The following is a 12908-nucleotide window of genomic DNA, read 5'->3' on the forward strand; positions in this document are numbered from 1 at the left end:
GCGCCGGATAATGTGGACATGTGCTTCGGCCTTGCTATGGGCCTTATGGCATATTCGTAACAAGTTTACTGTTGAGGAAGTGTTTCCCTCTCACCCTGCTGATGTTATCTTCAAATGCATCTTATTCTTGCAGCAGTGGGCTACGCTGGGAAGGCAACAGGATGCTGATCTCCATCGACATGCCATCGCTCGGCTCCGCACAGTCTACTCGGTGTTCCGGGCCCCATCGCCTCCTCCGTCTGCTGCCTTATAGAGATAGGCGGCCCTTTTGGTCCTGCTTTCTTTGAGCCTGTGTGCTCGCTCTTCTGGCTAGCTATGCCATGTAACGCACTTATCACCGGTCTCGCCTTTTGGCTCTGCTTCGAGACTTGGCTGTCTAGCTTCGGTTCCGTTTAATTTGGTCTTGATACTTTGTTTGCACGCTGCCTATTGTTGTGGGCTTTATTAATTTAAAGCCGGACGTCTCTGACGTCTATGTTCTAAAAAAAAATCCAGACGGACGTCCAGTGTGCCCCTGAATCCGACCCGCCTGCTGGTCCAACCGGCAAGATGCAGCTTCCCGACGAGTACGTCAGTTTCATCCTGGTGATGCCGGTAGAGAAGCCCGACTACCCAGACATGCCCTCCTACCCCCGGGACGACAACATGGCGGAGTACCTGGGCGTGACGGAGGAGTGGCTGGAGGACCAAAGGCAGGCGTACAGGGAAGGCGCTCTCCGTTCCCAGCGGATACACAACCACTTCACGCAGTTCCAGGCCAAGGTCCGGGACGAGTTGTTTGAGAAGGGCTACGTGGAGGTGGACGACGACTACTTCACCAACATGGCCGACATCCAGGAAGAGGGCAGGGCAATGTGGGAAGAGGTCAAGAAGAAGCGAGACCCCGCTATCACGTTCGTGAAGTACAGCGACTCCCGGTATGACTACGAGGGGCAGGCCAGGCGCTTGGTCCCTCTGTGAAGGAAACTGCAGCTTGAATCCAACTGAGAAGATTGATTTGTCTGTCTTGGTCCATATCTTTTATCGATCTATGTCAGCTGTCTTGTGCTGGTTGCAGCTAAGTTATGCCCATCTATGTTATTCATCTTATTGAACCATCCATCATCCATGTATCTACCAAGTTTCCTATGTTGCTTAACCATCATGTTATCTATGTTAATGAACCATCATCCATGTATCTATCTATGTTATTACTACTACAGAGACCGGATAACTGAGGCTGGATCCATGCTCATCGAGTTTCTAGAAAAAATATGTCATGCTAAATTAGCTCACTCCGTTGGTATATAAATAAAAAATAAAAATGGCGACGCAGCAAAGAAGTCTCCCAGCTGCCTACCACAAACACTAGTACCATCGCTAGCCAAAAGGTGAACCGCTCCAGTCCACTTCCTCGTCGCCACCGCACGACAGCACCTCTCCCATGACATCCTCCTCGCCGCCGCACGTCGTGGAGGACGTGCCCCCGTTCCTGCAGCTCCTCAGCGACGGCACAGTGTTCCGCTTCACTGACGGCTACCACTCCCCATCCCGTCACCGCCGCCCAGCCAGCCCGTCGTCGACTGGAAGGACGTCTTGACGCCAGCCACGGCCTCAAGCTCCGAATCTACAGGACGGCGGCGGCCTCCTCCTCCGGGAACCGGCTCCCGGTGATTGTCTACTTCCATGGCGGCGGGTACAGCATTGGCAGCTTCGACATGCCCAACTTCCACGCGTGCTGCGTCCGCCTCGCCGGCGAGCTCCCGGCTGTGGTGCTCTCTGCAGACTACCGCCTCGCCCCCGAGCACCGGTTCCCCGCAGGCCTCGACGACGCGGTGAACGTCGTGTCCTGGGTGACAGTGCCGACCCCTTGCTCTCGGAGACGGCGAACTTCGGCCGGGGACTCAGCCGGCGGAGGCGTCGTTCACCACACGGCCTTCCGCCTCGCGTCAGGCCGGCTCGGCCCCCTCGAACCCGTTTGCATCACCGGGTGCTCGATGCTCTGCCAACTGTTCGGCGGGGAGGAGAGGACGGCGTCGGAGGCGGAGTTCCCGCCGGGCCCGTTGGTGGTCGACCAGGCGTGGCGCCTGGTGCTGCCGCCTCGGTCCATGAGGGACCACCCGCTGGCCAACCCGTTCGGCCCGGACAGCCCGGCGCTCGACGGTGTCGCGCTGCCGCCGATGCTCGTGGTTGCCGCCACGCACGACCTGCTGCGCGACCGCGCCGCGGACGCCGCGAGGCTGAAGGCCATGGGGAAGTCGTGTGGGTACAAAGATGCCATAAACTTAGAGATTCTTTTTTTTCTCTTCTTAACACATGCATTTGATTTGAATTTATTGCCAATTTATTAAGGATTTTGCTACGAATCAAATGTCAGATTTTCTTTAGCATGAAAAACCATACGTCCAAGACGACAAATTATGTTGCCGCGGCAGTTTCCTTTAACAAACATGGTAAATCCGTTTTTTTCTTTGCCAGGATCTGTCGTGCTTGCTAAAGAAAATTACTATCCTCACGAGAACTTAATTTGACACTAGCAAAAGAGCCCGTGCGTTGCAACGGAAGAGAAAACATAACACACGCTCTTAACCCAACAACCATCACCTAAGATCACAATAGGTCCATCTCCTTTATTTTCGCAAGATATTATATTTGTGTTGCCGCTTATCCTCTATAAGGTAGAGATATAGCAAATATGCCCATGCGTTGCAATGGGGAAAAACAATTAGACTATGTCAAGATGAGATAAGGACTTTTAAAATGTCATGTCATAAACTACGTCTCATCTTGACCTAGCATTGCGCCATAGAAAGTTGTGTCAATTTTTCTGGGAGCAAGCATTGTATAGAACACAAAAACCCTTTTTTAACCGATGCGTCATGGACTAAATAAAATCATAAAACAATCTCTATGTATCCCCTAAAAAATATTTAAGTGATGGTTCGTCTTTTCGTTATTTACGTATCTGTTTGAATTTTTGCAAACATTTTCTAAAATTTTATGGACATAATTTTCAAATTGTTGAATATGTTTTGAATTCATGATCACCTTTTAAAAATCATGAATATTTGTTTTGAAATAATGTTTTTATACGATGCAAACAGTTTCTTAATCTTATTTATTTTATGATTTCTCTACCATTTTCTGAGTTCGCGGACATTTTACGATTTCTATACAGAATTCAACTCACAACCTTTTAAAATTTGGAATTTTTCTGTTGAATTTAAAAGAGAAAAACATAAACAGAAATAAGAAGAAAAAAAAGTAAAAAAAAAGGAAAAGAAAACAGAATGGGGACATCACACCTGTAACATGTGCGGGAGAAGGGCGACCCCTTGCGAAAAAAAAAAGAAAAGGGGCGAATCCCCGAGGAGGACGACCCCTTGCAGAAAAAAAAAAGGGGCGAACCGGGGATCGAACCCAGGTCCTCCACATGATGTGTCGAAGGACAGACCAGTGAGGAACTCTTCTACTTGTGATTTATTAGGGTACCACTGTATAATAATCAAACCCCGCGGCGGCCTTCAAGAAAAAAAAACTGAATCATTTTTTTCACTTATAGGTGGCATAGTGGGTAATTTAGGGCAACTTTGAGGGTAGTTTTTATGACGTACGGCAAAAACCCAATTATCTTTATTATTAGGTAGAGATATCGTTAGATTTGTTGTGCCTACAAATCTGATGCGAGATTTAAATTATTTTCATTTACTAGTAAGCTTGCACGTGCAATGCACGTCTCACTTGACATAAAATAATTATCAAAATAGTTGTCTAATGTTTACATAGTTTTTCATCTATACATGTTATATCTATTACCAATAATAAAGTTCTTCATGTGGAGGCAAAACTAAATGACATGGACAGATGAAGGAGGTGCAAATAAGTTGAAAGCTCAACCCAGATATATGAAACATATAGTGCTACTTCCTACTGGTCACCTATTAGCTTTTTTTGTAGCCATGTTATAAGTCCCCTTAGTTTCTCACCTAGCTCGATGAATGTATTCATAGAGAATTTTTATTACAAGTCTCGAAGAAGAGACGAATATCCAAATCGAAACTTCTGAGCCAAATTAGAGTGGACAGACATCCATGTCCCCACTTTGCATTTCCAAAGTAAGTCCAAATAAAAAAATCGTTAAGAAACATAACACACGATGTCTACCAAAAAGGATATGACTGAAGATAATAAAAAAAATGATAGTATGGTAATATTTGATACGCCACAATGCTTATTTATTTCTCAATTATTTATCATAAAGAAACATCGATAAAAAGACATCAAATTAAAATGGTATTTATAATAGACTCATGGGATCATTGCTATCTTTTAGCAGTTCATGCTCCTAGTTTCCCCCTCCTTTTCCCCCTTCTTTGCTTCCCAGGTCTTCCTCTCCCCCTCTTTCCACGGACGCTCCTCAATTTCTTGAAAATCAAGAAACTTTTTTTTGGGACAAACTCACAAAGCTTTTATTCAACCATCACAAGGTTTACAAGGTTTACAGGGACAAAAACAAGATCTTCAACTGTACCCAGTGTTAAAGCATGCGAGACTTGATAGCCTCCACAACCACTTTGCAATCTGAAGCAATAGCGATTTTTTGCAAGTAAAGATCATCCGAGAGAGCTAGCGCTTCACAAATCGTCTACGTATCCAATACCTCAGGGTCGTCGATATTTCTGAATACCACTGCCGAGGCCCCATGATAGCCTCCTGCATTGTCACGACATATCGCTGCGACTGCTCCGAAACCTCCATCTCGCGCTACCACAGCATCAACATTCACCTTTGCATGCGGTTTAGACACACTTCAGAAAGTGGCAAAGCTCAGAATACCTATTGCCCAGTATCAAAGTTAAATTGTTGTAGACATAAAGGCTATAGAGACTTTACTCCATACGGGATAAGGAATATGAATCAAATATTAAGTACTACCATGTAATTCTACTACCACAAATTATATATATTCTTGTTGTAAAATTTGTCTTACTCTTCATATCATAGATGCAATGTCACATGCAAGGTTTTGAGATCATTTTTGTAGTTAGATACTTACGCTTCAAATATTTGTGAGGTTGGTAAGGAAAAGGTTGCATGCGCAGTGTCCTCATTTCTCTCGGGACAACCAAAATGCTTCAACATTGCACCCTGATCCACCTTCCAGTAATGCAACAGAATGAGGAAAAACAAGAGATGTTACCTAATAACAGCTTCATATCTAGAACAGTCTGTCCATTTTTGCATGGTTTAGGTAACTACTAACTACAACATGCACACCTGAACACAGCCGAATAATTAGGAAGCTGCAACCTACAATCATGTACTCTTCTCACTTACTCTGCTCATACTTATACTGCATATAGACTGGCAAGTACCAGCTACAACATCAATGGAACAGAACAATGCAAGTGAAAGAATGTGGGATGGTATAGCTGTTTTCACCGAATTAAACATGAATCACTAAATATCGGATGCTACCGCTGCAACATTAGTTCCCTTGGATTCCATTCAGCCATGTGCTTCCTGAACCGGTGGAACCCGTGCCGCATCATGCCCAACCACAGAAGAAAAGGGGGTAAAAGTTCAGATACATGCTTGTACTCCATTCAAAGAGGGACAAAAATGCATCTGATCCATCGGTCATCCTGAAAGGAGAGAGAGTACCCGTCGGGTGGTAGGTGCGACATATGCCAACGGATGGCTTATCATTGTGGGAGCCAGTAAGACATCGCCCGTGCCTGGAAACGGAATAAGGCGAAGACATGCACGCCGGCGGATCTTACCCAGGTTGGGGGCTCTCCGTGGAGATAATACCCCTACTCCTGCTTTGCGGGGTCTCCACGTGATCACTAGATCGATAAGAAGCTACAAGAGGCTCCTTGAGCTGTTCGGTGAGAGGAGGAAGAAGGGCAAGGCTAGCTCTCTTCTCTCCCTATGGTAGTGTCTAAAACTCTCTGAGATCAACCCTTTGCATGGGTGTCCCGGGGGGCTTATATAGGCCTACCCCCCGAGGGTACAATGGTAATCCGGCTGGGTGTGGGTCCTAGCCGTCAGTGTCTACGACCGCCGGCTTCTTCGCCGGCTCTTGGGGCCCGCCGACTGGTGGGTCCCACCGGCTGCGGGCCCATTGGTCGACAGGCCGGCCCCACCGCTTGGGGGGTCTTGTCGGGGGCTAGTTAATGTTGCGTCGCCTCTGATGATGAGGGTTTTGTCGAGGTAAGCATGGCTACAGTACCGCCGCCTTGCGGGCTCTCACTGTAGCCTTACCTCGTCTTGTCTGCTTAATGGTGCGCGCGCCCCGAGGAGGGGAGCAAGCGGCTATAGGAAGCCGGCCTGGCCTTAGGCCGGCTGGGGGAGGTCGGGCCGCCTTCGGGCCGTACTGGCGACCCATCGTGGATGGCGTCATGATTCGCATGGCAACAGTGCCTCGCTGGACAGGGGATGGCCGCCCTGTACGGCGTACTGTAGCCATGCGTGTCCCGAGATTCAGGGGTGGCAGGGTCCACTGTAGCCACGCCTCATCTCGTCACCGTTATGGGGGGTTGACTCTAGGGTGCGACCCATGGCCGCTTGCCATGGGCTGGCTTTCTTGGAGTCGGTCCTTCATGGGCTGGTTTCCTTGGAGTCGGTCCTTCATGGGCCGGCTTTCTTGGAGTCGGTCCTTCATGGGCCGGCTTTCTTGGAGTCGGCCTTGTTGTGGCGTCCCCTAAAGATTGTTTATGGTCGGGCCGCCTTCCTCTAGTCGGCCTATGTGATAGCCGGCCGGAAGAAGGCGACCCCGTGTCTTGGGCGCTTCAAGGCTCGATCGGCCCATTGTTTTTTCTGAGGGCCAAAGGGAGCCGGTTAGGCTACCCGTGGTCATTTACTCTGATAGTAGTCCCCGAAGCTGGTTGGGCTTCGCGGCTGAAGGGGGAAACGAGAAGTTCGGCCAGCTTCCTATCCCGAAGAGCCGGCAGCTAGGAGCCGGCCTTCCTTGCGCGTGCCTTCTCGGCGAAGCCTTCTCAAATTCCAAAGGCGGGAAACATCTAACGCGCCAGCCAAGCGGCGGGCTGACCGCCCGCCATCCACGCGCCATGTGGCACCCTTCAGCTGGAAGGGCCTGCCAGCTCACGCACGTGACGGGAGGACGCCGCAGGCCAGGGCCCACCACTTCCACGCCTCGGCCCGTGCGCGGATCTTTTGTGGCCCGAACCGACCGCACGTCTTCCGGCGGCGGTTCCCACTCGCCATCAAGGCGCGATAATCGCGGGTCGTAGGGGAGTGGGCGCAGTTAATCCCACGCCATCCCCCTCCCCCCCCCGTGCCTCGCCTCCTCGGCTTCGCCGCGCGAGGCTATAAGTAGGGGCGGGGAGGGGGAGCGGCAGTCGTTCGCACGCTCGCCCTCGCCCTGCCCCCTCCTTCTTCTTCTTTGTTGCAGTAGCCTTTCGCCGTGCTCCTGCTCCGCCATTCTTTCTTCTTCCTAGCGTGCCGCAGGCTCGCTGCCTCCATGCCGAGCGCTCTCCGCCGCCGCGCTCACTGCCATGGCTCCTACATCAAGCTCTTGGGACGGCTCCACCGTCCGTGACGACCACATCAATTTTCTCCGCAAGACGCGGCGGCTGCCGGGCGAAGATCTTGTGCGAGTCCGCCTGGCGCTTGCGAGGGAGGTTTCGCCGGCGCCGGAGGAAGGCGAGCGAGTGATCTTCTACTCGCACAGCCTGCGCGGCGTCGGCCTCCCCGCGAGTGGCTTCTTCCGCGCGTTTCTTGACTTCTACCAACTTCAGCCGCGCCACCTCACCCCCAACACGGTGGTGCTGCTGTCGGCCTTCGTCTCGTTGTGCGAAGGTTTCCTCGGTGTCCTTCCCACCATCGAGCTCTGGGGGGAGTTTTTCCAATCCAAGCTCGGCACGGTTGTCGCAGGCATGCCGGCTCCGTGCTGCGCCTTCATCGCCATAAGGAGGTCCACCGCCGACAACCCATTCCCTCCTATTGCGTTGATCCAGTCGGTGAAGCTCTGGCAACGTTCTTACTTTTACATGAAGAACGTTGCCCCGAATGGTGATTATGTCAACTTGCCGGCTTATGTAGCCGGCCCGCCGCCTGCGAGGCCGGCTTCTTGGTCCTACTAGGCCAGGTCGCTGACGCCGACTGGAGCTGGTGCCGTCGCCCGGCTTCGGGTACTGATCCAGTCGGAGCGCCTTACCGGGCCCGACTTGATCGCCGCCTTCGTCGAGCGCCGGGTACTTCCGCTTCAGGGCCGCCCTCATCTGATCTGTCAGATGAGCGGCCGCTTCGACCCAAGCCGGCTCAGCACCAGGGAGATGCCTCACGACGAGGTATCGTACATGGTGAACTACATCGCCAACTGCAAGCTCACCGAGGACTGGCAGTATGGCAAGGCGCCATACTCTCGCGTCAATCCACCACCCTAGGTAAACTTTCTTTCTTCCTTCGTTGCCCAATTTCCTTTTCTGGCCGACTCTTGACCAGTCGGCTTGTTTTCAATCAGAATCCTCTCCTTCATCCTTCGGCCGGGACCGCGGGGCCGGAGCGCGAGTTCGCCCCCGACCGCGAGGCGGACGACTTTGAGGACGCCGACTTGGGGGCGGCCGCCCTGGACGACGACGCCGTGGGGGGCGGCGGCGAGACAGGCGGCTCCGGCTTCACTACCGGCTTTGACGACTGGCCCGATGATGACGAGGCCGATCACATTCCGCGCCGCCAGCCGGCGACCGACCCCCAAGGCGCCGGCCCATCCAGCGGGCCGACCACGCGAGGCGGCGCACAGAAGCGTCGGGCGGCGCCGACTCTCATCGGTGGCCGCCCGAAGAAGCCCAAGGGACCCGCGGCGGCGACCAAACGGGACGAGGCGGCCGCGAAGGCGGCCCGCTTCCGCAAAGTGGTGAAGCAACCGCAGGCGGTCTCGGCGTAAGTTCTAGTCCTTACGCATTTTCTTTCTTTCTTCAGTTGATGTTCTTCTAAGTCTTTTCTCCGTTTTGTCAACCAGGGCCCCGCTCTCTCTTGAGCGGACTACCGCCACCTCCATAGTCGGCGGGGCGGGAGGATCTGGGGGCTCCTGTCGCATAGACCCCCACACCGAGCTTCAAGCGGCGACGGAGTGGAATGCGCGGGAGGCGCGAGAGGAGCGGGAGGCGGAGGAGCAAAGGGCAGCCGCTGCCGAGTCAGCCCAGGAGGCGACGACGGAGTCGGCCGAGGCGCACTCCGACACGGCAGCCAGAGCCCGGGCGGAGGCCGAGGCCGCAGAGAGGGCGGCGGATGCCCTGCGTGGCCAGCCTCCGCAACTCGTCATCCCCCTCTGCTCCGTGCTCCCGGACGTCCCGGTGCCCCCGCTGGAGGAAATCGGCCGCGACCCACCGGTGATGGAGAGGGAGGGGGGCGACGTAGTCGTCTCGGAGGGAGAAGTGGTGCCGCCTCCGTCGGCCGGGACCGGCCAAGGCGGCCAGCCCGATGTGCCGCCTGAGCAGACGGCTGGAGGAGGGCCGACTACAACGGCGGATCTTGTGGTCCTATCGCCGGCTCGCCGGCGTGCGGGGAGGGCGGCTTCAGAGCCGGACCCGTAGAGGGCGGCCGGCTCCAGCTCGTTGTCGCATGATCTGGAGTCGGCCACAGCTAGCTCGCCAGGGTGGACGCCGGGCGGTGGGACGGTCGTGCTGAACTTGGCGGCGCAAGATGTTCGTAGTCGGCTTCATGCTCAAGCCACCGCGCTGCAGCAGTGTACCCGAGAGTTTCTTGCGACTCGAGCGGTCGTTCGGGTGAGTTCTTTGCTCTTGATTTTTTTCCGCGGGGGCGCGTCAGCGCACCCACTGGGTGTAGTCCCCGAGTTCCGAGTCGGCTGCTGAGCAGGCGGCTTAGAACTTCTTCGAAGACTTTGCTTTACTGATTTGCTCTTGCTTGCTTCTTCGTCCTGTTTGTAGGATTATCACAACCTCCAGGCCGCTACCTTTAATTCCTAGGTCCGGGAGGCAAATCAAAGGGCCGCCGATCTGACGGAGAGCCGGCGTGAGTGTCTTTGTCTTTTTATCTCATGTGGGGGAGCGTCAGCGCACCCACTGGGTGTAGTCAGGAGCGGGCCCACCTCAATTCAAGGGTATTCACTTGAATACCCATTATTTTTGTGAAAAGATTCGGTATATATAGTCTATATACTATGTTGTATAAGGAAAAACGATACCGATACATACAGAGCATGCAAGTTATGCTTTTCAGCCCAAAAAGTGAGGCAGCCCATTGTATATTTCTCCTCATCACCACGACATGGCCCATTGGCCCAAGTCACTCGCACACACATCCATCGCCACGCAGAAAAACTTCCATCGATCAGAGCCAGGCACACGAACCGGCAGCGCCGCCCCTGTTCTCGAGTTCGCCAATCTCCACTTGCCGCACGCGACGCAAGCGCCCAAGCCACGAACCGCCTCCTGATCGGAACCGCACAGCGGCCAGGGTACAGAGTTGCCGTCGCTTGATCGGCGATCGTATCAGGTACGCGCGGCGGCGGCTGCAGCGTGGATGTATGCGCCTGACGAATACATCCCTGAACATGAATCCCTAATCCCCTGCCCCTCTTGGTTCTGAACTTTCTAATCTCTGTTGTAGGTGGAGGGTAGCAAGATTGGTGGAATCGATCTAGTTTTAAAGCCACAACTCGAATTCAACTATCGAAGGTATAATCACTAATTAGATGTACTAATCCTTTGACCCAGAAATTGGGCTCTCCTCTCATGCATGTGTTCTAACTGAATTTACTTGTCACTGTCGAACTAAATTCAGGCAGCTAGGCAGGGGCTCGCTTTTGACCTCATATTGTCCAGCAGGCTGCCATACAGAAGTGCAAGACTAACTAAGTAAGTTAGTTTGACCACTTGTTTTTCTTGTTTTAATATAGTGAAATTAGAGACTAGTTTGCAGTCAATTAAGAATTGTTTAGACAATAGAATTTATAATTTTCCATTCGAGTTTGTAATGAGAGAATGTTTATAAATTCTGAATTTGTTCCAGTGTGCGTTATGTATAATGATTAGTACTCTTAAACTTGAGGAATTTTACTTTTCAGGTGTAAAACATGAAGAGTAAGAACACTACTGATTTGAGAGCTTTCCTGGAAAGAGTTGCTACAAAAAGAAAACAACCTGAACCAACGAGTGCTACCCCATCTCCCAATGAAAGTCAGATGCAGTTGGTAATTTTCGAAGGGCAAAGTGGTAGTGAGACACACACAATACCACCTGAACCTGAGAGAGCTCCTCACATAGAGGCCCCAATAGCAGAAGATGATGATGAATCTATGGCCCTAGATGAATCTGATTCTAGTGATGAGGATAGTGATGATGACATTTATAACATCGAGCCTCATCCTGGGTTGAGGGCTCCTATCTCAAGCTATGATGTTAATGACCAAGATTCAGTTAGAAGGGCCTACATTGCATTGGGACGATGTAAACCAAAGATGCAGAAGAAAGATTTTCCGCAACATGAATGCGGAGGTAAGCGTCGCTTCCAACCGGTTTGGTTTGATGAGTATAAGTGGCTTGAGTATAGTGTGGATAAAGATGCTGCATATTGCTTTTTTTGCTATTTGTTCAAAGATAGTACTAAATTTGCTGGTGGAGATAGTTTTGTTGATGGAGGGTTCAGAAATTGGAATATGAAAGCGAGATTTCGTAAGCATGCTGGTGAGGTGAATAGTGCTCATTGTGAAGCCGAAGGGAAATATAATTTGTTCATCAAACCTAAAGCATCAATCCGTGTGGCCATTTCCTCACAGACCACACAGTACAAGGCTGAGTATCTAGCTCGATTAAAATGGTCACTTGAGTGCATAAAATTTATTTTGCATCAGGGGTTGGCTTTTCGTGGTCATGATGAGGGAAAGGATTCTAAAAATAAAGGAAATTTCCGAGAACTTTTGCAATGGCTGGCAGGAAACTTTGAAGAAGTTAATAAGGTTGTTTTAGGAAATGCTCCATAGAATTGTCAGATGATAGATCACAAGATTCAAAAACAGATTATTGGTTCTTGTGCTCATGAAACAACAAAATTTGTCATAGAGGAACTTGGTGATGAGTGTTTCGCAATTCTTGCTGATGAATCTAGTGATGCATACCAACAAGAACAGTTAGCTCTTTGCTTGCGATTTGTCAATAAAATGGGGGAGCCGGTTGAAAGGTTTCTTGGTCTTGCTCAAGTTGCGGATACTACTGTCACACCCTAGCTAGTCATGCATTAGAGTGTTGCATCATGTTTATTCTTTCACCAGAAACCTGAAATGGGGATGACAGAACCCCCAGTCCCCTCTGAAACCAACTAGGGTTTACTAAAAACTTTTTCAATGAACCTGAAATGCCCTTCTAAAATGCCCATCATTTTTGTCTTGGTTCAGAACCTCTGCCAAAAGTGGTGCACATTTTCCTAGGCCATCCTAGGGTTTTTGAATTAAATCTTAAGTATTTGAATTTGGGCATTTAAAATTATATAAAATATTTAAATGCTCAAATAACTCCAAACTAAAATGTTTCATGTTGGAAATAATCCAACTATGGACCAGGAGTAGTTTGGTGATTTTTGGAGTTGCCTAAGTATTTTATTTAATTCAACAAAGTTGCAGAAGTATTAAGAAAAAACAGAAACAGAAAGAAAATGGGAAAAGCTTACCTGGCTCCCAGCACCCGGCCCACCTGCCGGCCCAGCCCAGCACCGCGCCAGCGAGCTGCTTGCCGGCCAGGCAGGCAGGCAGGTGCTCGGCGACGAGCACCACATGGGAGCCACGCACCTGCTCGCCGCCTCGCCGCCTCCCTCGCCCGGCTAACGCCGTGAATCGGCCTCCCTCTCTCCCCCGAACCCCCCAGACACCCCCTCTCCTCTCCAGCTCCTCTCCCTCGCTCTCCCACGCCATGGCCGACGCCATCGCCGCCACCCCCTTGCCATAGCCA

General features: G+C 51.3%; 1 protein-coding gene and 1 pseudogene across 1 annotated transcript; both read left to right on the plus strand.

Moving 5' to 3' along the window:
• The first annotated feature begins 1376 nt into the window (after positions 1-1376).
• LOC123139497 (probable carboxylesterase 15) lies at positions 1377-10819 on the plus strand (annotated as a pseudogene).
• Positions 10316-12149, plus strand: LOC123134658 (zinc finger MYM-type protein 1-like). The gene is made up of 4 exons (XM_044553864.1): positions 10316-10461; positions 10576-10643; positions 10750-10823; positions 11033-12149. Exon 4 carries the CDS (start codon positions 11042-11044, stop codon positions 11945-11947), a length of 906 nt encoding a protein of 301 aa, XP_044409799.1. The 5' UTR covers positions 10316-10461; positions 10576-10643; positions 10750-10823; positions 11033-11041; the 3' UTR covers positions 11948-12149.
• Positions 12150-12908: the final 759 nt, after the last annotated feature.

This window comes from Triticum aestivum, chromosome 6B, assembly GCF_018294505.1.
Source record: "Triticum aestivum cultivar Chinese Spring chromosome 6B, IWGSC CS RefSeq v2.1, whole genome shotgun sequence".
NCBI lineage: Eukaryota > Viridiplantae > Streptophyta > Magnoliopsida > Poales > Poaceae > Triticum > Triticum aestivum.